The sequence below is a fragment of the Ilyonectria robusta genome (assembly GCF_021365365.1).
Source record: "Ilyonectria robusta strain PMI_751 chromosome Unknown BGZ61scaffold_31, whole genome shotgun sequence".
NCBI classification, from domain to species: Eukaryota; Fungi; Ascomycota; class Sordariomycetes; order Hypocreales; family Nectriaceae; genus Ilyonectria; species Ilyonectria robusta.
In genome coordinates, this window is record NW_025764465.1 from 349,530 (window position 1) to 374,115 (window position 24,586).

Here is a 24,586-nt window from a genome sequence, read left to right on the forward strand (position 1 = left end):
GCGCACGTGACATGATTATATTATTACGGGCACACTTCAGCTCCAGCCTGTAGCCAGTCAGTTACACGGGGAGCCGAAAGATTGCAAGGGGAGCTGAAGCGTTCCCTATTATCAGAGCGACCTGTCAGACATTAGAGCATAAGACACCTGTGTTCGGTCCGGCATCGGATCGTGGACATGACCGGGTGTTTGGTCTAAAGTTGGGAAATATAAGAAACGCTCATTCTCCTCGCTCAAAGGGGAATATGCAAATCCAACAACCTCATCTTTCAATTATCTGAACAATCTACAAACCCTCAATCTTGATCTTTTAAAATAGTCATCATTATGAAGTCTGCAACTATTCTGATTGCTGCCCTGGCGGGACTTACGGCAGCCAGCCCGACTTATAGAGCCGAATCTGCCAGGTCTGAACCGGAGGGCTCAACCAACTACTGCTTCGAATGTGCGGGACAGTGTGGGGATCCGACCCTCGAATCTACTTACCGCTCTGTGTGTTACATTCTGAAATGCGGACCTCTGGTACGTGATCTCTTGCACTTCATACTAAATACCGAAGGCTAGCAGCATACCGGTATTGACTATCGATAGTCTCTTTTACCTTAGGCTGAAGGATATATACCTACTGTCACACTCCTCAATATTAGCCTGGATAAATATATCGATCATGTGCAATTTTACTTGTAGCCTGAAGGCATTTTGACAGATACGGGTCAAAACCTTGCCTTAAAAACCTGATGATTTATGTCGGAAGCAACGGTGTGGCTGGGTTGGAAATCGGGCAGATATGACAATTGTCTGCGATGAGATAGATGCATAAGGATGGATAGGGGAATTGAACAGTGTCTGTCGAAAAGATGGAAACTAGATTGTGCCTAGCCTATTACTGTCCTCTCAAATACATATTTGGTCATTGTGGTAGCATTGGGTAACAAATGCTTGAATTGTGGATAAAACTGTGTTTTTTTGACCTTCTGCGGCAACTTGCTCACCTTGAAGGAGCAGACAGAAGTTAGATTAGTCCTCTCAAATACAACGAGTCCACCCTCCATCTACCACAATATTTTGACCAGTGATCTAAGCACAAGTGAAGACTTCAGTCAGTGGGGTTTCCAGTGATAACCACGGCACATTTTACTTACATAACTGGCCCGGTCAGAGGCCAGAAAGACGACCTGAGCCGCCACCTCGTCTGGTCTCCCCGGGCGTTTTATTGAGATTGCGGGTTGCGGCTCTGGTTGAATCCGTGCGAGCTTATCACCCTGAATAGCAATCTTCTCGCTCACCTCGGTGTCAATAAGACCGATTGCAATAGTGTTGAAGGTGATATTGAAGGACGAGAACTCATTTGAGAGGGATCGCATGAGGCCGACAGCAGCCCTGGACTGCGATGTCAGCTTATCCTGACCCAACAGATTTAACACATTGAATCGGATAGAATGACTCACAGCCGGAACGTATTTCCTAAGATAATGTGATGCCATCTGTGCGGCTCCAAGGTGCAAACACTGCCCAAGTTAATAAACCTCCCCCATCTCTTCTCCTTCCAAGTAGGCAGGACAGCCTTGGCTAGATGAACGACGCTCAGGACACATTGATCCGAGCTTGTCTTGAAATCCTCCACACTGGCATCGTCGAAACTAAACCTGATCAATGACCTCACATTACAAACGACGACATCTGGTACCGTCCCAAAGACCCCCTCCGTCTTGGCCACGGCTGCGTTAACGTCGGCCTCCAGGGTCATGTCTGCCGAGACGTAGCTGACTCTTCCACTATTCAGAGATTGGAGTTCATGGACGGTATCTTGGAGGGGACCAACGCGACGGGCCGTAATCATTACGGAGGCGCCTTCCTTCATGAAGTCAATGGCGATGGCCTTTCCAATTCCACTAGAGCCGCCAGAGACGAGAACGATTTTATTTTCGAGTCCGAATTTCATGACGGCTTTTTATGGGCGTATAAAGTTATTGGTGGCTTGAAGAAGGTTGTACGGTCTGGGAGAGGATGTGACAGAGATGTGCTTGATGAAACTACGAGGGTCTGGCGGGTAGAGATATAGTGACCACATTTCGGCGGTGCCTTTAAACTCAACCGAGGTACGCTGATATCAATATATTATTAAGTCACAAAAAAGATTCCTCTGGTGCAGGAACGATTAATACGATCAGCATTGTATTGTGCCTATACCAGAGCCTATGTTGCTCATGTACAATTTGTTCTGCTTTGGAAAGTAAAATAAGAATCCAAAATCTTCCTCTCAATTGTAGCTACTCTGTAGGCCGAGACCCGCCTAGACCTTCGGTCTCCATTTAGCACCTCATCCATTACCCCGAATACCCACGTACCGGCTATTCTGTAGTCAAGCCAGAAGAATAACCCAGGTCCGAGATACCGAGGTACCGAGGTATCCGACACTTGGTAGCTATCTGAGCAGATTTCATGTCAGCTAAGGTTCTGAAATCTTGAATATGATGTTTATTTCTAATTGGAGAAGGATTTATTTGATCATCATCCGTATATTCTTACTTCACAGCCTACCCGTAGCCCGCAACACAGCATTACTGCTACATTCACCATGTCTTCATCGTTGCCGGTCAGAGAGTGGCTCATACAAGTACCAATCGAGCCTGGAACCCTTGAGAAACGTCTTGCCCTTCGACAACAACATATCGAAGAGGCAATGCCCAATATAAAAGAGGGCATCATCACCTTTGCCGGCGGTATCCTATCTAAGCCAACCGTTGATGGCGACAACAAGGACATGACTGTGACGATGTTCACGGTGATTACAGAAACGGAGGATGAGGCGCGAAAGATTCTGGAAGAGGATATTTACACCAGAGCAGGAATATGGGACAGCAAGAAAGCACAGATCTTTCCTTGGAAGACGGGTATCAGAATTCCTAAATAGGGGCCGAGGCATAAGTCCTACATCACATATGTGCACCCCTTCCACTAGATAGGTCGCTGGATAGACTAGGTGTGTCTCAATTCTACGCTTCACTTTAACACAAATCCAGAGCAGTATCTAACTCGTGAGTGGACTCCTCAAACAATTTCTACACCCCTATTATTTGCCTCAGCGAGGTGTACTGAACTGCGCATGACCAAGTAGAATGTGGATTGCTATATTTGGCGATACCGGAAGTCCTTCTTTGCAGGGATGTTCGGGCCTCGGGGTCCAGCCTCGGAGGCCTGGCACTACGGAAAGGGAATAAAATGCGGCGCACACTCCTAGGTTCTCCGCGTTGCATGGTTTCAGGTTGTGTGGAGTGACGGGCTTGGAGCTGGGGAATGTTACATCCACCACTTGTGATGGACATCTCACTTCCGTGTGTGGGGAAAATCTTTTTCGTCATCGTTTTTCTAAGGTATCACAAGCTCCTATTTCAGGCAATTCAGTAGCCTCCCTGGTATTGGGCTTACTACCGATGAGCTTCTTTGTTGTTCAAAGCATGCACCGAAATACGATTTCATGACAATACAAACTAAAGGCTGAAAATCGATCTGCTTCACAACTGCTCCGTATTGACAAAGAAACTTGGGTGGGTTACTCCACAGCCATAAAATCCACACCCTGGAAACCTCCAGTTGTTTTCCACTCCGTAATCACCCTCTCGAAATCAAAAATTCCTTTCCCCCACATGGCTCCCCTTGCTCGCCTTTTGAGCTCTTCTACTGGCACAGACCGGTCCATCTCTCCCTCCGCGTTGATATAACTAGGCGTACAGCCTGCAGTGGCCGCAAAAACGCCAGCCTGGGAGACTACCCTGGCGGACCACTCCTCCTCGGCTTCAATAGTTGGCTCCACGACCACGTTATACTTGTAACCTGAGGAAGGCTGTGGTCCTGGCTTCACTCTCTTCCTGGCTTCGGCCAGGATGTCGACTGCATGCTTTACTGACATATCAATACAGTATACAAAGTTGGGCGAGCCAGAAGCCTGAGAAAATCCGGGCCAGAACAGGTTGGGGAAATCGTGGCTCATAATCCCGTGTAGAGTTGCGAGTTTGTCTTTCCACTTTGCATCCAGCGAGCAGTCACCACGGCCCCGAACGTCAATATCGACGCGGCCGCCTGGACTAAAGAGGAATGGGCTCCGATAGCCAGTACCAAGAATCAAGACATCCAAGGGATACTCTTTATCGTTGAAGATGATTCCCCTTTCATTGATAAGCTCGACCCCACGGCCGTTTGTGTCCACGAGCGTCACATTTTCCTTATTAAAGGCCTGGAGATACTCATCGTGAAAGCAGGCCCTCTTGCACCAGCTTGGGTACCAGGCCTTGAGATTCTGGGCAGTCTCTTTGTCGGTGATAAGCTGGTCAACTCTCGCACGAATCTTCTCTTGACGTGGCAAGTCGAGCGTATGGAGGGACCGGGCATATTTCTCCATGTCCTCGGGCCGAATCTCGTCCTCCGTCCCGACTAAAGCGCTGTAAGCCGGCATGCCTGTCCAGCCATCGGAGACCATATCTCTTTCCGGCTTGTTTGCCAAGTTGGTGATGAATGCATTGAAGTTTTCCCTTCTTTCTTGCTGCCAGCCACTCCTCCCCCGGATCTCGCGATCCCACCACTCCTTATCAGTGTCGCAGTTGCCTCGAACGTCAACGCTCGATGGCGTTCGTTGGAAGACGTATAGCTCCTTGGCCCAAGAAGAGACAGCTGGTACAACTTGAATTGCCGTGGCTCCCGTGCCAATAATACCAACTCTCTTGCCTCGCAGCTTCGTGAGGGCAGGATCAGCAGAAGAGCCGCCTGTGCAATTATAGTCCCAGCGAGCCGTGTGAAATGTTTCCCCGGTGAATTTTTCTAGTCCCTTAATTTTCGCAATTTGCGGAATGACCATGATTCCGACCGCCATCATAACAAAGCGGGCGCGCATAGTGAAGCGAGAAATATCTTTCCCGCGCCTTTGCCGTGTCATATTTACCATCCATTCTTTCTTCTTGTCATCCCAAACAAGTTTCTGAACTTTGCAATGAAACGATGCTTTATCGGCGATGTTCCATTTTTCAGCAACTTGCTTAGAATAAGCTCGAAGCTCGTTCCCAGAGACATACTTTTGTGTCGGCATATAACCCATCTCTTCCAGGAGTGGCATATAGATGTAGCTTTCAATATCGCACATGAGGCCGGGATATCGGTTCCAGTACCATGTGCCGCCAAATCCGCCAGCATTGTCCACCAAATGGATATCTTCTGGGGCGAACCCGGAGTCTATCAAGCGGGCCGCGTAAAGTAAGCCGCCAAATCCTGCGCCGATGATCAAGACCTCGGTCCTCTCGGGGGTAGGGGCAGATTTGTACTGGGTAGCTGACTCTTCCTCCCATGGATCCGCGATGAATTTGGTGTATTTATCGATTGAAAAGAGATCGGTGAACTGGGACATGCCCTCAGAGCGTAGGCGTTTCGCCCGTTCGGCTTGATATTTGGCCTCAATCTCGCTGGCCATCTTGGGTGAGTTGGGTGTTGGCTGAGTGGAGTTCTGCATTATTGCGCATTAGATGGGTAGTTGTTTGTCGAACACAAAATTAAGAAGGGAAGTCATTATGAAGGCATATATAACTCTCTGACATATGTCGAGTCTGAGCTACCAAGGTCTTCATCTGCATAAAATAAAGTGACTTGTCCTATAACGATTTTCTTCGTAATACCAGTCGGTTCCATATCCGAGGGCACTGGCCCGACTCCCTCGGTGACAGTAATAATCGTATCATGCGTTTCGGGTTCAGGCGTTTGTCCATCTTGCCTACTAGCAGCTGGACACACCGAGTAATAAGATGACTCCGAGACTTTGCTATCCTATGCGATATTATGGGAAGTGCTGAATTTCCAATACCATTATCAAAAATGAGCTCGTAGTCAATGATAATAGTCAGAGATCCAATTTTTAAGAATCTCCGAGACCCGGCCCGATGGATCACCTCGGGCCATAGAAATCAAGCGACGCCGATTTTCAGAATGCATCTCTGTGCTAAGGAATCTGGGCGGCGGGCTAAATACCGAGGCTCCCTCGGTCAGCCCGGCGAGCGGCATCACAAGATTTCCATCGCACTTATTTTGCCTTACTTAGTGCAGCAAAACTGCTACGCAAAGCCTTCCCGGGCTTTTAATGAACTATTTTGCATGCATACACCACTTATTTAGTAGTCACGTTGCTTTGAAATTCTGTCCATTCAGTCGAACATGTCGGAGCTACGCTTTGATGGCCAGGTTGCCGTTATTACAGGCGGAGGAACCGGCCTCGGAATCGGGTACGCCAAGCTTCTTGCCTCTAGGGGTGCAAGCATCGTCGTCAACGACGCGGCCACAGTGAGTTGCCGTCAGGGTCTGCCAAATACAGTGACTATGCTGACAGAAAATTAGGCTGCGAATACAGTAGTGAAACAAATCATTGAGACCGGCGGCAAAGCAGTAGCCAACTACGACAGTCTAGAGGATGGAGCCAACATCATCCAATCCGCCATCTCTGCCTTTGGCCGCATTGATATCCTCATCAATCATGCAGACCTGGCTCTAGATGCTGCGTTTGAGAATCTTTCGGACCTAGACTGGGACCTCGTCAATAATGCAGTCGTCAGAGGAGCATACAAGACCACACAGGCTGCCTGGCTGCATTTCCGTTCTCAGAAGTCTGGTCGAATTATCCTGACCAGTTCTGCGTCTGGGCTCTATGGCAGCCTGGGTGAAACCAATACCTCCGCAGCTAAGGCCGCCATGGTCGGCTTTGGAAAGACCTTGGCCAAAGAGGGTGCGAAGTACAATATCTTGACAAACATTATCGCTCCAATTATAGCCACGGATCAGCTGCCTGATGCAACAATACCTCTCGTGTCTTTGTTGGTGCACCAGAAAAACAATGTTGAAAATGGCTCCGTCTTTGAAGTTGATGCTGGCCATATCTCAAAGGTGCGGTGGGAGAGAGCACATGGAGCTGTTCTCAAGTGTGACGACTCCATGACTCCGGGAGCGATTCTGGAGAGGTGGACTGATATCAACGACTTTTCGCAATCCGAGTATCCCAATATGACGGCAGACATGATGAAACACCTGAAAGTATCGCAACAGATGAAAAGTAATCGCGCTGGACCGGACATTCGATTCGTCGGCAAAGTGGCTGTAGTCACCGGCGGAGGTGCTGGGTAAGTCTTCCGGAGTCCGGTTCATGTCTCCCCAATATTCTCAACTGCTAAATGAATGTCTCATAGTCTGGGTCGAGCCTATTGCATCCAGTTAGCCAAGCGTGGCGCAGCCGTCGTCGTCAACGACCTTTCGGACCCACATGCAGTTGTCGAAGAGATCCAGGCCTTTGGTGGAACTGCGGTAGCAAATACGTCTTCAGTTGAAGATGGAGATGCTGTGATTAAGACGGCCATCGACAACTTTGGCAGAGTCGACATCTTGATCAATAACGCGGGGATTCTCCGAGACAAGTCGTTTCAGAACATGAACGATAAGTTATGGAATGACATTATGCGTGTTCATCTCCGTGGAACCTACAAGTGCACTCGAGCTGCATATCCGTATATGATCAAGCAGAAGTACGGCCGCATCGTGAATACCTCTAGTACTAGTGGTATTTACGGCAACTATGGTCAGACGAATTATGCTGCAGCGGTAAGCCCTTGTCAATGGAAATTAATGGGCTTGAGGCTGATATTTGATGCAGAAAACAGCCATGCTCGGGCTGGCTGCATCCCTAGCAATCGAAGGCCAGGAGCACAATATTACTATCAACAGCATCGGACCATCCGCAGGTACGCAGCTTACACGGACTGTTCTGAGCGAAGAACTGGTTAAGGCACGGAAGCCGGATTTCGTAGCGCCTCTAGTTCTGCTGCTCTGCTCAGACAAGATCCCCAACGGAGTTACCGGCCAAATCTTTGAGGTTGGATGCGGATGGCAGGGTCAGACGAGATGGCAACGATCGGGTGGCTACAGGTTCAAACCCGAAGCTGTACCTACTCCAGAACAGATTCTCAGTTCTTGGAATGCCGTGACCGACTTCACCGACGGAAGCGCACACCACCCTGGACTTGGAAACACCAGTCAGCCTCAGCCACTGGCAGCGGATTATTACAGGGGCGTTATCGAGAAAGCCAAGAAGGCCAAGGCGGATGGGACGATATTTTCGTATACAGACCGAGACGCCATCCTGTACAACATTTCGCTTGGTGCCGACAGAAATCATCTTCCGTTGGTGTACGAAAACGCAACAGACTTCCATGTCTTGCCTAGCTTCGGTGTTATTCCAGGGACTACTGCTGCTCGGCCATTTAACCTGGAGCAGCTCGTTCCGAATTTCAACTTCAAGATGCTTTTACATGGCGAGCACTTTCTTGAGATTCGCAAGCATCCAATTCCAACATCCGCAACATTGGTTTCGTATCCCCGGCTGATCGAGATTCTGGATAAGGGCAAAGCAAGTGTTGCGATAATTGGTACCACGACTAAGGATGCTGTAACTGGAGAGGAAGTTTTTTACAACGAGCTGTCTCTTTTCTTGCGAGGATCTGGCGGATTCGGCGGCCCAACCAAGAGAACTGACATCGTTTCCGCCACCATATCTACTGCTCCTAGCGGTAGGCCGGATCTGACTGTTGATCAAACGACTTCGCCAGATCAAGCCATTCTTTACCGATTGAATGGTGACAGAAACCCCCTACATATCGACCCGGCTGCAAGCACCGCTGGCGGGTTCAAAAGCCCGATTCTGCATGGTCTCTGTAGTTTCGGAATTGCTACGAAACATGTCGTGGGCGAGCTCGGTCCCATTAAGAACATCAAAGCTCGCTTTGTGGGCACGGTCACACCTGGCGAAACATTAGTGACGGAGATGTGGAAGGCTGGCAATACTGTCTCTTTCCAGACACGGGCCAAGGAGAGTGGGAAGCTGTGCATCTCTCATGGCGGCGCTGAGTTATTGGGAACTCCCGCATCTCATCTTTAAACCTAAGAACCATATTAGATAGAAAAGAATAAAACCAACAGAAGGTGAGGCACCGTGCTTACTTCGCCTATCCGATGGATCATATCCTACATATAAAGATTCCTCAGAAGCAGTCTAATTTGTCCCAGTCACAGAAGTTCATGAATATTGGATGAAGGTGAAAGTGCTTTGAGTCCAGGTGGCAGATCACGATGTACCTTGATCCGAAAGCTAGTGAAGCGATACACTTCCATGCCGTGCTACCATTGTTTTGGCTTGCTTTTGTCGACAGCAAAGTTGAGTGGGGTAAGTGAGATTGGTGAGAAAGTCGCCCGATCAATAAGTGTTGCCCGGGGCGCGCAACTGTAGGCCTCGGAACCGATGTGATTGCAGAGTGCTCCCAAGGAGTACCGAGTAAGTACTTGAAGTTGGAAGGCTAAGAGGCTGATGGCTAATGAAGGTTCCATTTCTCAAGTAAGTTATAGGTAAAGATGAAGCCGGCGGCGCCTTTCTACTCTTGCCCGTGCTGCATCGCCTCATCCAACTCTTCCAATGAGGATCCGAAGGAGGTACGTTGGGCCTCGACTCTCCGGCTCGTTTTGCATGCTTGTTCTAGTCATGAGACCTCTGTTACAGAAATCTCTTCCCCCTCAGTGGTTTCCCCTTCTATGCTTTCTATCTCAGTGCTTTGCTTGCCAAAACTCGGGCTTGTATGTTTTCCCGCTCAGGGACATTGTCTCCGTCTCAAGATGAGTATTCAAAAAGGTGACCGTACTCATTTACATGGAAGTCACTGACCTATGACGTGTTATTCTGATTTCATTTGGCTAGTTTTTCGCAATTCGCAAAAGCTTTTGGAGGCGACGAAAAGGAAAAGGCTCCTATAGGGTAGGGCTATCGGCAAGGTCAGCTACCATCCCTTAAACGAGGTTCCCAATGTCTACTATTTACTTGGGACTTGAACAACAAAAAGCCCAGGTAAAAAGTATCACATAAATAACGAACGTGGGAAGATATTGCTTGGCTGCATAATTACTACTGTTCTCAAACGGCGAAATATGCATCATCTTCAGCCGATAGAGATGAGGGGATTGCCCCACAGTTGCCGAGGCATGAGCATGCACGGAAAAGGAAAACCACGACCATCAACTGATCATTTGAGAACATCTCGGTGTATTTCAGAAAGCTGACCAGACTTAATTGGCCTCTCCCTCCAGTTATCGAGTTATATGAATTATAAAATGGCAGGCTCATCGGTGTCGCATTTGGAGGAGATGTTGCATTTGAAAAAGATTGAGCCGGTGAGGCCAACAACAGCCGAAACAATACACGCACTGTCTTGGCTAAACACATTCTGTAGGACCTATTCACCAGCGGCGAACAACTTTGGCATCCTCCAGGAGGCAGAGGGATCTATGGTGGGTAAGTAGACTCCTTCCTCGCCAGTGGATTGTCGGATTTATTGAGTCTAGGGTCATTGCTGGGCTCTGTATTCGTGCTGCCCAACACACGATCAGCGATGGCTTTTCCATTCATGCCACGCATTGCTACTTCTTGGAAGTGGGAGACAGCAAGGAGCCCGTCGAATTCTCCATGCAGCGCGTGCGTGACGGCAAGTCTTTCATCACCCGAAATGTCATAGCCAGCCAGGGCGGAAATCCCATCTGCTCTAGCACGGTATCATTCGCTCGCGACGGCACCCAGGACAGTCGACGACCCGTACAACATGGACCCCCGATGTCTGAAGGGCTGCATCCTCCACCAGAAGATCGTTCTTTCTCCAATTCACAAATAATGGTAGCTCCGCAGATGTTCCCGGTCGATATTGAGCAGGCCCACGGTCCGCCACACGGCCAAGTGATGCGGATTTGGATTAGATCCCCCGAGAATATTGCAGAGGCCAGCAACCACGCCCTTCATCAGGTGATCCTGGCTTTCCTCTCCGATTGGGTCCTTATGCCTGCCGTCCCAATCGTGAATAACTTGTGGAAGTTCCCTGATGCAATTATTCCAGGGGACAACGTGTCAGCGTTTGAAGGATCCGAGCTTGGCATGCTCTTTACGCTCAACCACACCATGTTCTTCCATGAACCACTTGAAGTCAAGGCCGATGAGTGGATGCTTCTCGAAACAAACTCCCCGTGGGCAGGCAAGGAAAGAGGACTCGTGACGAGCAAGGTTTTCTCTAAGGGCGGTATTTTGTTGGCCACGTGCATACAAGAGGTTGGTACTGGTGCAAAGCGGGACCTAACGAGTCACTGACGTCAATCTAGGGTGGTGTTCGACTGAAAAAGACTACTAAGGTTATGGAGGCGAAAATATAGGCCACTCATTACCCGGAGGGAAGTCAGTGAACCTGGGTCTTGATAGAAGAGTTGACGAGAACGAGCGTGAGTTGGAATGATAGACATGTAGAGAAGCCGCAGGTTTATATACTCATTGTACTATGGCTTTCGCAAATAAAGGAGAAAGCTGAAACAAAGGTTAAGATTGACAAAAAAGAAACGAGAACAATTGAAAAGAGGCTGTATACTACGTTGGCCGAGCATCAAGCATAAATTGAGGCCAACGTACAATACTGATATATCTGGTCTGGCTTTCATCAACTAGAAACCGAACCTCTCGTCAAACATCGCATTTCTGTCATCCCCGGTGCCTCCAAGAAGGGCAGGGTCAATATCGAAATCTAAGAGGGCTGGAATATTATCAACATCTTCCCATGAGGAAACTAGGTCCTCGCGTGGCTGATCGATGCTCAACGTGCCCTGGTCAAGGGGCCAGAGATCAAACGTGCTGAGTAGCGGGCTGAAAGTATGTCTCAAATCAGGCTCTGCCGAAGTCTGGCCCTCTTCCGGAGCATCCAAATGCTGCTGACTCAAGCTCAAAGGGCTCGGGTATGCTTCTGCGATCTGTTTGTGTCCCATTGCTACAGACAACTCATGGGTGACTTGGCCAGCTTTTGAAAGTGAAAAGTTGGAGCTGAACGTGGGGATATCGACACCAGAACTCGTTATGACTGAGTCGACAAAGTGGATGGCAGAGAATGCAGAAGGATATATGTCTTCTAGTTCATGCAACGCCTGCATACACTGAAAAAAGCGGCCGATGCTCATATTGCGGACTTCCTCGTTGGGAGAGCGGACATCCAGTAGGTGTATCAACGCCGCGGAGAGAAACGCCGGGATACTGTTGGTGGCTAGATATTGCAACTGGCTGCTAGACTGGAGATGAAAGGCCAACTTCGTTACCGAGATGGCAGATTCGGCCACCTTGGCTCTCGATACTTTGCTGCTGGTAGTGACTGACCCAGAAAGGCCAAAGGCATGCGGTCGATGCAATACAGCAACTGCATTCAAGTAGCTTATCCTTAGAAGCGCTTGGTACAGCAAGGTCATCTGAGGGGCCCTTTCGCCCTGAGGGACTGAGACGTATATGGACCGCGGATCTTGATTCTGGCACCATGTGTTGAGCTCAGCCTCGCATTGGGCAAGCTCCAAAATTTGATTGCCCGACTTTTTGGGTAGCATGATGGGTTGCGGGAGGTATTCGAAGGATGAATTTGCGTGACTACCCAGTGTCGTATATTGTGAGTAGATGATGTGACCGACGCAAATGCACAGCTTTGTTAGCTCGATGCACATGGTGCACATTGCAATACGACGCTCTGCGTTAGCTCCGGTGATGCGAGGGTCGCGCACCAAATCGACCAGAGGTTGCGAAGGAGCGTATATCTCAAAGTCGTTCAAGGTGAGCATGGCCACGTCGTACTCCCCATCGTGGATTCGGATAGGGCGACGAATACCCAGGGCGAGAAGCCGGTCCTGTATCAAGCAAGCCCACCAGACGCGACGTCTTACGTGCTTGTCTCGCGCCGGGATATCTAAGGCTTCAGGGTCCCGGTGAAGGTTCATGGCCTGAGCGAGGGTCAAAACGATTCCCATCCAGTACCACGCGTCCCTTTCGTCATCGGGGGGACAGTCGTGCCAGTAAGTCATCAAGAGCAAAGACTCAATCAGCGTGAGGTGGTCGGGCTCACAGTCCAGCCCGTAAAGCAGGCGAACCCGGTCAAAGAAGGTCTCGCGGGCTTTCTTCCTACTCGAAAAGCCCCCAGCTTTCAGGAACTTGAAGTCTACAAGATTCACGCTCGCAAACATGACGGCTTGGAATAGTAGGAGACTGACTGGGTTGTCACCATCGCCAAGAAGAATAGACTCGAGAAACGCCATAAAGTCCATGGCAGGTAGGAAAGGAAAGATGATGGTAATGTACGTCCGTAGTAACTCGTTTCGCAGTTCATCGTCGGGTATAGTAAGAGCACCCTTGTTGGCGAGGTATTCCATGTCCTGAGATGTGATGTGTGCTGGGAGTCGCCTGATATACGGCGGAAGGCAAGATTGAGGTTTCTTGGCGACATTGTGAGGTGAGTGCCGGATAGTCTCTGCTGTCCTCTTGGATGGGTGCAACTGAGTCCTATCAGATGGCTGCGCCTGAGCTTCAACATAGATGCAGTCACTTGCAGCAGCCGGAGGGTTGTGTCGGCGCTGACCTGCGAGCTCATTCAGTAAGGCTTCAGACTTGTCAAACTTCACGCTGTACCGCTTCGCACCCTTACCCTTGGTCAACTGCCTAAGCAGGGATTCGTCCGCGGTTATCTCTCGTATATGGTGTGTGGGAGAAGCCTCCTTCCTCGCTCTATTTGACTCGGTAACAATACAGTCGACGCCGTTAAGACGGCAATTGGTGCAGGGGACGCCATCGCAACTCACATCGCAGCGAACCTTGCGATTGCGACAGCAGTTACAGGCTCTGGTGGACCGATGTCTGGTCGTGATACGCCCACGACCGTCATCACACGCTCGCCGCTTCTGAGAAGTGCCGCTGAAGACGGAGGGGTCCGAAGAGTGAGACGCCATGTCACGATATAGAGCAGGGGGGGATTCGTCAAGACCAGACACTCGGGATGGAAGCAGACCTTGCGATACCGTCACAATCGAAGGAAGAGGAGCGGCGGGGAACCGGGCTTACTGACTGTCCGCGCGGTGAATGTATATAACCCGAGGATTTATCATCGCCACATGAAAGCGGGGAACCACCCTTACACCGACCGGAATACAGTAGCAGATCCCTGTTTTGAAGCTGTCGGTGAAGCCCCGCTTCCCCACGGGGTAGAGGCCAGGGCCTATGTCAGGTATCAAGTAGTATGAACAAGAGGTACAAGAGAAGTCACGAGAATCTTCATCCGAGTATTGTTTCTACTTTATTTCCTCTCAAGTATGCAAATGGGCAATATTTTGCACCCGTCAGCCCGGTTTCGATAATTAGATCCACACCTCCAGCTCAAATCAACACAAGTTGAAAATAGAACTATCATCAGACAGTAACCACGTTTTACGTATAGAATGAAGGCACGAGCGGCATTAATGAGTTACGGAATTTGGGGCCAATTTATCAACTTGTGGGCATCATCTCGTGGGCGTCATCTCGGCTGCTAGCTCGCTCGGCTACTAAACAGACAGAATGATCACCAGCGCTTATAACCTCGGGTACGTCTCCGGCACAAAACGACCCGACTTCCGGAGTTGGGATACGCCATCTTGAAATCAACGTAGTTCACTCAAATCAATTGTCCACCGTGACTCCCACTGTAAACCCCGCATCGACGTTGACAACCACGCCGGACATGTATGATGAGTCGTCCGATAGCAGAAATGCCACGACCCTTCCAACCTCCTCTGGCTCTGCCACTCGCTTGAGGCATGACCGATTCGCACTAAGCGCAATACCCGTGCCCTCAAGGAAGCCATTTGCAAGTGGTGTGCTGATGACACCTCTGTTTGACGTGTTAGACCTGTTCCAATGTTTTTGGTAGGATAGGACTGGATTTGGGCAGAGTCCGACTCACGGTGCGACAGTATTTACGCGAATCCCTTTGGGTCCATATTCTACAGCCGCGGTACGCGTAAGACCTATGACTGCGTGTTTGCTAGCGCCATAAGCAGCCATGTTGGGAGTGGCTGCGATGCCTGCCATGGAGGAAATGTTCACCACAGAACCGCCACTGGATAGCTTAGGTAACTGAGCCCGGAGAGCTTTGAACCTAGGCAGTAAGTCTGTTAGCAGTCTATAGAGTGACGAATAGCGAATAAGGAGAATGAGCTCGACTTGGCGATAAGTCGGTTGCTTTGACTTACATTCCAGTTGAGTTGATCCTCATCACACGTTCCCACTCCTCGTCTGGCGTGTCCCCAATAAGCCCTCCGGGGATGATTGTGCCCGCAATATTGGCAGCTCCGTCTAGCCGGCTGAAGTCTTTGACAGCCTGGTCGATCCAGTTGTTAACGTCATCAGTGTTCGACACGTCGACTTTCATCATTGTCATCTTCTGGTCCTTCGCGACGCCCTTTTGCGAAATTTCGGCTGCAACCTTTTCAAGAGCATCTTTTCGGATGTCGCAGAGGGCCAGCGATGCACCGCGTTCATATAGGATCTTGGCTGTAGCAAGTCCAATTCCGGATGCCGCTCCTACTTGATGTGTGAGTTACTTGAAATACAACCGGATATGGGTAAGTGGAACAAGGATCTGAAGATGCAAAGTGAACGGAAGTTGGTAAAACAAAACAAACATACCAGAGAGGGCGATGACCTTGCCTGATAGTGACGCCATTTTAAATGTTTGAATACGCTAGATTCTGGTTCGAGGCGGGGGAGATGGGAGAAAAGACCAATGATGAGTTGGTGGCTATCCAGGGTGTGCTTTCTAAGCTTCTAACATGGACATGACTATATATGCCAGACTCACATTATCGAGGCCAAGATCAAGCCGTCGTACTCGCACTTGTTCGGACCTCGGGACGGATCTTGGACTTCCCAGAGCTATCGGGCGCTGACAATACCCGCCCGAGGGTGATGCATAGCGACACGTTCCTCGGATCTTGTTGATTTATGTATTAAAACCTACACAAACGACTGAAAATGAAGCATACAACCTCTACATATTTATGGGATGGGGTAATGTCACACATACACCAAAGATCAAGAGAATTTGCCTCCGTAGAAAGAATCCTAAAATGTATTCATCACTCTTGTTGAAACGACATCCTGGATTCTATGTCTCTGCCTTGTACAAATAGCCACTGATAGGACTCAGCACATGCGCCTTGACATTGGTAAGCATGTCTTGAGTGGCGGACTGAAATTCTAAAGCTTGCGGGCTCTTAGAGTGGATGTTTGCCCAGTAATCCTGGCTCTCATAGACCCCCACGAGCCTCAGCGTATCTGCATCCTTCGGGTCAGCGTAGAGAGATACGCCGAGAGTCCCGGACTCTTCTTTGCTTACACCTGCCGCCCTCAGGTGACGCAAGGCTTCAGAACCCTTGCCGGGCTTATAGTAGAGCTCGGTCACAGCGACGAATGGATCAGAGACACTAGCCAATTCAGGCCGAATAAACCCGAAGTCCTCGTCAACCTCAAGGCTAAGTGTCAGCGGCTCCTTCGCCAAAGTTCCATCACGCATTAGCCGCGTAATTTCGACAAACGCTTCTTGTTTCACGTGGGCGACGAACCCAGAATCATCAGTGTATCTTAAATTTTGGTCAGCCAGCTGGAAGTATATTGTTTGTTCTCTTGGTGCTCACTCTTCAATGACGTAGATGCTGAGTTGATCAGTGGTATTGGTGTCTAACGGTAGCGCGATTGAGTATCGGGGCGTTTTGGCTTCGTCATTGTACGCAACATCTGCTGCCTGTCGCAGATGTTTCAGGTACTACTATTTATCAAAATCAAGGCTCACAGATATCCTCGGAGTGTTGCACAAACCGTGTCTCGCAGCTCCGGGGTCTTTGGAGTAAGGCAGGCAATATACGCTTTACGAGCCATTTTAGTAGAAAGATGCTGTTGGTCGTGTCTAATTGGGGAGTTCACGTGCTATCGCAATTAAAAGTTGATCAACGTATATCCGCTGGCTGCAAATCTGGGAATCAACCTTTTCATATCATCTAGTTCACGTTATCCGCTGACATGGGATTTGCGGGTAGGCCACAGGACCCGAGGATACGGTCAGAATAACCCGGGCAAGAGACTAGGCGCGGAAATACCATGTAGAAGGGGCGATTCATAGATCCGATTTCTGCAAGAAAACAACGTAACCTCGGGTATATGAGATGTGTGGGTTGATCTGAGCCTCGGAGACAACCTCGGGGACAACAACCGTGCAATGATGCTTGCGCTTTAGGTGGGCGACTGAAAGTGCCTTGAAGTTCTTCGCAAAGAGATTTACAACGATCAATCACTTATTCGTATGGAACTGTAGCGAATAGTGCCATGTTGCTATGCGAATCAACGCAATTACATATCGAACGCAATCGCATTGTCGATCGGCAGGATATAACACCCATATTCAGTGAATGATTTAGTGCAACAATCGCTTGTGTAGTATTCGTAGAGTTGCTTCTGCGTATACAGTAATCCAGCTGCAAATAATACATCAAGAATAATATTGGAGCAAGATTTGTGTGAAATAGATCTTGAATCCTAGGTTCACGTATCGGAGGGAGATTGTCTATAACCAGCTACGATGGAGACTCGAGAAACTGCTTCAATCCTCTCGGTAGATTCTGAGTATGTCTTAGCCTAGTAAATCCATCCGTCACATCCGAAGACTGGGGACATGGTCAGAGTGAGTTTAGCTTACAACGGAGCCCATACTCAAGTCTTTCCATTTCGTCTATTTCTCCCCTTTTGAACCAACTTCGATGTGTCCTAGAAGCTTGAGCTCTTACGTACTGATCAACCATCAGAATGATCCCCACCGCATCGAGACTTGTGGCTGAGACCGATAATTATCCCACCATGCCGCACGCAATCATCCGCCACTCCACCGCATGTTCACTTTGATGACAGTAGCCCATGTCGCTTGGTTCACTGTGTTGAAGATTTAGAATTGACTTTTATTTGAAGTGAGCTGCTCCTTCCTGGTCAGGGCGATGATGGTCTAGGGCAAGCTCGCACCTTAATGAATCGATGACTGATTAGGACTGCGATCACATCTCGACCCCACGACCCACAGCCCTTCACGGAGTAGCTGGATAAGAGGAGCTTTTTTTTAGAGTAACGATTCGCTGCAGCTGCAGGTACTCCACAGCCACTGTCTTGGCTGAAACTAAACTGCAGGCCGGCTGAGAGACGGCCAAGGCCTCTATCTTTCGTGGTGGTGGTCTCGGCGCTTAGACAGCCTCGCTCAACTTCTCGCTTAAGAGCGACTTTCACTGGCTAATCAATTGTTAACTTGATCAGGATGCCACGCGAGGTTACTCAACTAGTCACCGCCTTGCAACAATCCGTGCCGATCCCTCGCCTATCGTCCCCTTGAAATCTGCCCGCGCAGTACGGATACCCCCTATCAGTGACACCTGACAGCAAGTTCAACCTCGCCAGACTCTCCCAGAGGCCCATGGATCGCCCTGAACATTCCTTGTCTTGATACCATTCAACACGCGGTGGCGCAGCAGAAAAAGACCTAGGGGGTGTTCAGCTCGGATTTGGCGGCATTTTAGATGCTCGAATTGGCCAATGAAACCCATGTCAACATGGGCTGCGGCCTGTTGGACCTTATCATCAACTGTCATACGATCAGGTCTGGTGCAGCAAATTGTGACAACCTTGCATAACTCCACTCCTCCCACATGGGGTATTCAACGATGGCATTTCGACATTCTACAGGGGCAGGGTGCACTCCGCCAATAGAGCGTGACAACTGACGCCACAGCAAGGGCTACTCCGAGCCAGCAAGCACGCATCTGCACGACTCAATATATCGTAGCCGCCCTAACTCGTTAGGTTGACTAGCTGCCGCATGTACTCCAGGAGCCATTGAGCCAAGGCACATTGAGCTGAGGTTTGTCAAAGTGTATTTCCCGGCACTCCCTGAGCCGGTTATTAAATCAAGGTTGCCTCCTGTCTTCCCCCCTCGATCCCGCTTCTTTCGTGACTTCTCAAAGCGTTGACGTTGAAACCTAAGCCCAACTAAGAATCCCAGTCTTCCTATCATCGAAAAGATGAGCCAAAGATTCCCGCTTCCCCGAGCTCCCATCTGTCCGACTTGCCATCAAGCTTCAACTCGACGTATCACCAATCCTGCCAACCGCAATGGAAATGCCAACCGTCCATTTTACTTCTGTGACCGCTCCCACAAACACAGTTTCATAACTTGGGACGACGCTCTTGGTATAATGCCGGGAAACCCACAGTGCTGGTGCGGTCAAGTCAGTCGCGTAGATCGCGCGAGTGGCCCTCAGTCGGACGAATGGTACGCATGTGCGTCTAGGGACTGTGGATTTAAAAGGGAACTGGACAAGAGCGATCCTGTTGAGCTTGCATACACTCCGCCGCCCGCGACGGCTCGGACTTATAGTCCCTCTCCAGCCTATGACTTCCAAGCAGCTGTTGGGTGTGTAATATTCTCTTGTTCCATTGCGCAATGCCATGACTAACAAACCCAGTCAATATTCCACCAGGTCTGATTTCAGATCTGTATCACAACCGACGCCCAGTATCGAGAGAGCTGTTCCAGACATTCACTCGCTTGATCAGCGCATGAGAACCATGAGCGTCACTCCAATGGCTCCTGCAGGGTTCCAGGCAACGCCTCCTCCTTCATATTATGTGCCATATGGGGTGCCCGGCCAGGTGCAGAGACCTCCTAATCCTGACTGCCCACTGCATGGCGGTCGTCGGAAGTGGTTTTTTGGTCGCGTTCGTTGTCGCTGCTACTAGCCAGAGGCTGCGAGATGGAATCGACTGATGTAGTTGTCCGAGGGCGAAAGGTTGCGTTACTGAATCTGTACAATTCACGAGCTTGTCAGTAGCAGCGCAGCCATGTGTATTATGAATATTTTTTAGTTACGGTAAAGTCTCACCGGGACTTCAGTGTAGAATGATCTCCGGATACCTCGTATTGGGCTTGGTTTTATGACGTGTTGAAAAAGAGGGTCGGACGTCAAAACTTTTAACAGGATATTCTAGCTTGGAAGATCGATATGACGAATTCCCTTTTACATCCCCGAGTCAACGAGTTCGTATACTAGAATTTACTCCCGTGATCCGCTTTAATGCCGTGCTACCATCATTTGTCGGTCGCTTACTCTTGGACAGAAAGTTTCGCGAAAGATTTAGCGCATTAAGGCTCCAGCAGAGCAACCAGGCGTATCTATTCAAAGGGTCTTCCATATTCAACGGCACCGGGGCTGATAGAATGTAATTGTTTCTCCTCCAATCTCAAACTATTGTGAAGGTAAAACGGATCACAGTGAATACCATTCATCACTCGCAATACCCACGTCACAGCTTGCCACGTGGTTCAGCCTCTTGTTCCTTGAGCCTCTCCACCCGCTTCCAAGCCGCGTCTAGGGATTGCTTGGTCTTTCCAAAGTAAATATGACCAAATTCACTGCTAGCTCTACCGCTGATTGTCCGCGCTTGAATCCCGTGGCTGATTGTAGCTCCTCTAATGTATTGGAAAATGGTTGCCATTTCCCAATCCTTCCCTCGCCCATCCTTGCGAACGTCGAATCCAACTATTTCGGCATAGCGATCGAGCAGCTCCTGCGGCTCAGGCATGCCACTCAACTTCCTATTCTTTGGCTTGTATGGTGACTCTGCTGGTGTTGATGATATCTTTCCAACTTTCATGTAATCGTCAAAGAAGGGGCTGACGTGAAAGACAAGATCCATCAACGGATGGCCTATGGTTGACAATTCCCAGTCGAGGATTGCGATAACTCGTGGCTCGGTAGGATGAAGTATCTTATCATGGAGAGTCCTTCAATCAGCATACATCATTGATAAAATAACTAAACCTGACATACCAAATTATCAAACTTGAAGTCTCCGTGCACGATAGCGTACCGTTCACCTGGCAAATTGTTTCTGACGTAGTCCATGATTTCGTCATATTTTTCGTGAGCTCTCCCCAGAAGTTGGCCGGTCTTGATGTCTTTGACTGCGCCTTGTTGAGCTTCGACTCTGCTCCACGTATTGCAGTGCCGAGCATAGAAGCCCGTCTTTTTGCCATAATCCCCAAGTCCAATTGCGTCGGGGTCGAGTGAATGAAGCCATGCCAGAGTTTCGATGGCGGAGAACCAACTATACTACAATGTTATTCGTAGATCCATATGGCTGACAGAATGTCCAACTCACGCCTTTCGTCTATCAGATGGTGAAAGCTCTTCTAAGTCAGTGTCTGTAATGATTCTGCCTTGAACGAACTCCATGACCTAGGTTGACAAGTCAGCATCAGCAAGATCACCCCGATCATCGACCTACATAAAAGGGAGTTCCAATGACCGAGAGGTCGTTGCAAAACGTATAGACTCGAGGCACAGGGAAGCCTTCAACAGATCCAAGTGCCTTGAGAACTCTGTATTCACGGTCCACTTGATGCGCCACTGGACTGATGGACTTTCCTGGCGGCTTTTTTCTGAGAATAAATCTAGCGCCGCTGTAGTCATAAGGTCAACGTTTAGTCCACTGGGATAACGACTTTGCACTCACGCTGCATCATCAACAAAGTAGGTTGGATTGCTCTGCCCATAGCCGATCTTTGTAGTGACGACTGGCAACTGTAGAAGGGCAATGTCTCCTGAATGAGCAAGATAATCACCTAGAGCGTCATCATCAAGGTCATGCCGCGAGCCGGCCGCAAGGGAAGTGTCAGGGGTCATCCTTGAGGTGGTAAATTCAGTCGAGGTCTCCCACGATGCTGCCTCGCCTCCTTGGATGGATCAACAGCAAGGATTTTTATTCGACACGGGCTTTGGCTTTTGGCTGTATCTCTGTAATTCGCGACCGGAAATAGATATCGAGGGACGGAAAACTCGCGGCTTGGCCAAGCATGGATGTTGACAGGTCAAGCAATCATGGTGCACGTCATGGACACATTGATGGCCAATAAGCACGGTCACAGAGAAATCAAGTTCCTCGCGCACGCAAAAAGGACTAATAGAAGATACTTGCTTCTTCTTGTGTTGAAGGCCGAAATGGTGAATCGCAGCGAAGCGTTGCCGAGGGTGACAAGGTATCTCGGGATGCATTAGCCGAGGGCCTTTATTTCCCCAATCGGCATGATCGGGAGGGGGAAAGCATCCAAAGACAGCATATTTTAATTTGAACAACAGGCATACATGATCGTTTTCCTACTGCACAAAGCTGTTAGTTCGTAGTTCAAGAAATATCCTCGGTCAGACCACTTGCAACGCCCGCCATGAATTTTGAGCTCCCTTCTGAGGTGCAGGACTATCTGTCGCGTCTCGATGCCTTCATCAACGAGAAAATACTTCCCCTCCAACGCAAAGACGACAACGAGCGTTTCTTTGACCATCGCCGTGAAGCTTCACGGACGCAATGGAACAACCAAGGCTTGCCGGAAGAGGATTGGGAAGCGCTCCTACACCAAACTAAGCGGCTCGCGGACGAAGCAGGCTTTTACCGCTTCCCATGCCCCAAGGAATACGGAGGATCAGGCCATACATCATTGAATCTGTACATGTGCGCCATTCGTTATCACCTGGCCTCCCATCCTGTCTACGGAGGCGGCGTGAGCCTCGCCAACGATCTGCAGAGCGAGCACAGCGTTGTGGGTAACAACCCGTTTGTCATTATGCTGCATCACTATGGTACTCCGGAGCAGCAGAAGCAGCTTATTCCTGCGAGTATCAGCGGCGAGATGAAAGCTACCTTTGGCTTGACCGAGATTGACCATGGCTCTGATGCCACGCACATGGAGACAACTGCTAGGCCGATTACCCTTGTGTCGGGTGAGGCTGGATACGAAATCAACGGCAACAAGAAGTGGCAGACGGGCATGCACCATGCCAGCTGCTGCGTCATCTTTGCTCGGACTTCTGGAAAAGCTGGTGATGCCAAGGGTATCACGGCTTTCCTTGTGCCCGGAGACACGCTCGGTTTGACTATCACTTCATATGAATGGACGCTCAACATGCCTACCGACCATGCAACCATTATGCTTCAAAACGTCTGCGTTCCGGCATCTGCTATTCTTGGTCCACTGGACAATGGCCTCGCGATCGCTCAAACATTTACACACGAAAACAGAATCCGCCAAGCTGCGTCAAGTTGTGGTGCTGCCCGATACTGCATTGATCGCAGTGTCGAGCATGCCAACAAGCGCAAGGTGTTTGGAAAGCCCTTATCCTCCAACCAGGCAATCCAGTGGCCGCTTGTGGAACTCTCTACTCAGGTAGAGATGCTAAGACTCCTGATCCTCCGTACGGCGGTGGAAATGGACCAGCTTACCGCCCAGGTAAAGGAAATTGGGAGTGCATCGCCCTGGGTATCGATTGAGAGACAGCTGGGCCACAAGATCAGCATGTGTAACTTCTACGCGAACCGGCTCGTTGGAGAAGCAGCCGATCGCGCCATTCAGGTCCATGGTGGCGACGGTTACTCTAGACATCTTCCTTTTGAGCATATTTGGAGACATTTCCGCCGCTATCGGATCACCGAAGGGAGCGAGGAAGTGCAGATTCGGAAAGTCGCCGCTTATTTGTTTGGGTACAAGACCACGGGTGTGGAAGGTGATAAGGGAGAAGCCAAGTTGTAGAAGTGTAGTTTACAATATCAACGCAATCCCAGTAGGCGACACATTGAAGTTTAAAAGATGACCTGGTTCAGGGTAGGTGCCCTTTAGTTTCTTGTCTTCTTTGTGGCATATCTTGTATCTAGTCTTGACCTAAAACTAGACGGCAGTTATTATAAGGTTCTCCTAAATCTATATTGTATAATTGACTACTTTATTTTATAAGTTACTAGTACCTCTACACAGTTGTATTCATTTCTTTATGAGCAAGAACAGACAGAGGTCTGCAATTATACCTTGCACTTAACACCTTTAATTCCACTATTTGCTCGTATAAAGGCTTTTTGCGCACTATAATTAGTAGATTCCGGATGCCAGACAGGCTGGCTTTGGTAGCGAAGGACTCGGCCTGTCACAAAGCAGTTCCGCCTTGTTACAACCAACATAAATTAAACATTAAAGAGTCTAAATCCCGCAAGTCGATAAGAAAACCAAGACGATTGCTGCCAAACTGGCAGTGGGGACAGGAAATTTACAACCGCCTGCTATGTTTGCGATTCGGCCCGTCATTAGAGTCGTGGCATATCCGCTTCCGCCCTCTCTCAGCATTAGCGCCCTCCTCTTCCCTGTCTCGACGATTATGGGACTCTCCCGAGTTCTGGGCGCTCTGGAGTGTCTTCAACAGCGGGCGAGCCATATGCGGCGGGAACGTAAATGTAACAGCCTCGCTCAGCTGTGATACAACAGCATCATCCATCGCTCGTCTTGCCAAGATGGTCTTCGCCACCCCAAAGAGAAGAGTCCCATTGGGCATCACCACCCTTCCGGAGTAACTATGATGCTGCCATCTCAGATTCTTGCATAACACCCAACCCACGCTCTCGGGCGCTTCTAGATCCGGAAAATCCAGCTCCCAGATCGGTATGTTCTCCAGCCCAAATTCTCTCAAGGGATTATGCTCTCGGCTAGGCGGTATCCCTCGATAGGAGAAGCAGATGCTGAAGTCCGCCCCGGCGTCCAGGAAGCTCTCTAGAGTGTCCAGATACTGTGTTTGATCTAGT

The 24,586-nt window shown here is 49.5% G+C and overlaps 10 protein-coding genes across 10 annotated transcripts; 4 read left to right on the forward strand and 6 right to left on the reverse strand.

Moving 5' to 3' along the window:
• Positions 1-1,026: 1,026 nt before the first annotated feature.
• Positions 1,027-1,942, reverse strand: BGZ61DRAFT_484713 (uncharacterized protein; the record flags this gene model as incomplete). The annotated part of the gene is made up of 3 exons (XM_046249644.1): positions 1,027-1,077; positions 1,143-1,380; positions 1,449-1,942. 3 exons carry the CDS (start codon positions 1,940-1,942, stop codon positions 1,027-1,029), a joined length of 783 nt encoding a protein of 260 aa, XP_046097152.1.
• Positions 1,943-2,578: 636 nt separating this feature from the next.
• Positions 2,579-2,914, forward strand: BGZ61DRAFT_538965 (uncharacterized protein; the record flags this gene model as incomplete). Its single annotated transcript, XM_046254714.1, has 1 exon — positions 2,579-2,914. One exon carries the CDS (start codon positions 2,579-2,581, stop codon positions 2,912-2,914), a length of 336 nt encoding a protein of 111 aa, XP_046097153.1.
• A 639-nt stretch (positions 2,915-3,553) lies between these two features.
• Positions 3,554-5,458, reverse strand: BGZ61DRAFT_366883 (flavin-binding monooxygenase-like family protein; the record flags this gene model as incomplete). The annotated part of the gene is made up of 1 exon (XM_046241731.1): positions 3,554-5,458. The coding sequence occupies one exon, from the start codon at positions 5,456-5,458 to the stop codon at positions 3,554-3,556; it is 1,905 nt and encodes a 634-aa protein (XP_046097154.1).
• Positions 5,459-6,192: 734 nt separating this feature from the next.
• BGZ61DRAFT_367249 (uncharacterized protein) lies at positions 6,193-8,956 on the forward strand (the record flags this gene model as incomplete). The annotated part of the gene is made up of 4 exons (XM_046241767.1): positions 6,193-6,348; positions 6,373-7,148; positions 7,215-7,623; positions 7,676-8,956. The coding sequence occupies 4 exons, from the start codon at positions 6,193-6,195 to the stop codon at positions 8,954-8,956; spliced, it is 2,622 nt and encodes an 873-aa protein (XP_046097155.1).
• A 1,220-nt stretch (positions 8,957-10,176) lies between these two features.
• Positions 10,177-11,259, forward strand: BGZ61DRAFT_538968 (thioesterase-like superfamily-domain-containing protein; the record flags this gene model as incomplete). Its single annotated transcript, XM_046254715.1, has 4 exons — positions 10,177-10,236; positions 10,296-10,357; positions 10,408-11,158; positions 11,209-11,259. 4 exons carry the CDS (start codon positions 10,177-10,179, stop codon positions 11,257-11,259), a joined length of 924 nt encoding a protein of 307 aa, XP_046097156.1.
• A 666-nt stretch (positions 11,260-11,925) lies between these two features.
• On the reverse strand, positions 11,926-13,758 carry BGZ61DRAFT_309234 (fungal-specific transcription factor domain-containing protein; the record flags this gene model as incomplete). The annotated part of the gene is made up of 1 exon (XM_046238788.1): positions 11,926-13,758. A coding segment is annotated over one exon (1,833 nt), but the record flags the coding sequence as incomplete, so codon positions are not given.
• A 796-nt stretch (positions 13,759-14,554) lies between these two features.
• On the reverse strand, positions 14,555-15,599 carry BGZ61DRAFT_499031 (uncharacterized protein; the record flags this gene model as incomplete). Its single annotated transcript, XM_046251351.1, has 4 exons — positions 14,555-14,765; positions 14,838-15,032; positions 15,127-15,457; positions 15,563-15,599. 4 exons carry the CDS (start codon positions 15,597-15,599, stop codon positions 14,555-14,557), a joined length of 774 nt encoding a protein of 257 aa, XP_046097158.1.
• A 441-nt stretch (positions 15,600-16,040) lies between these two features.
• BGZ61DRAFT_484720 (uncharacterized protein) lies at positions 16,041-16,810 on the reverse strand (the record flags this gene model as incomplete). Its single annotated transcript, XM_046249645.1, has 3 exons — positions 16,041-16,515; positions 16,570-16,676; positions 16,751-16,810. 3 exons carry the CDS (start codon positions 16,808-16,810, stop codon positions 16,041-16,043), a joined length of 642 nt encoding a protein of 213 aa, XP_046097159.1.
• Positions 16,811-20,269: 3,459 nt separating this feature from the next.
• On the reverse strand, positions 20,270-21,651 carry BGZ61DRAFT_499032 (kinase-like domain-containing protein; the record flags this gene model as incomplete). The annotated part of the gene is made up of 5 exons (XM_046251352.1): positions 20,270-20,750; positions 20,837-21,073; positions 21,128-21,204; positions 21,254-21,428; positions 21,482-21,651. The coding sequence occupies 5 exons, from the start codon at positions 21,649-21,651 to the stop codon at positions 20,270-20,272; spliced, it is 1,140 nt and encodes a 379-aa protein (XP_046097160.1).
• Positions 21,652-22,190: 539 nt separating this feature from the next.
• Positions 22,191-23,549, forward strand: BGZ61DRAFT_367101 (butyryl-CoA dehydrogenase; the record flags this gene model as incomplete). Its single annotated transcript, XM_046241749.1, has 1 exon — positions 22,191-23,549. The coding sequence occupies one exon, from the start codon at positions 22,191-22,193 to the stop codon at positions 23,547-23,549; it is 1,359 nt and encodes a 452-aa protein (XP_046097161.1).
• Between the last annotated feature and the right edge of the window lie 1,037 nt (positions 23,550-24,586).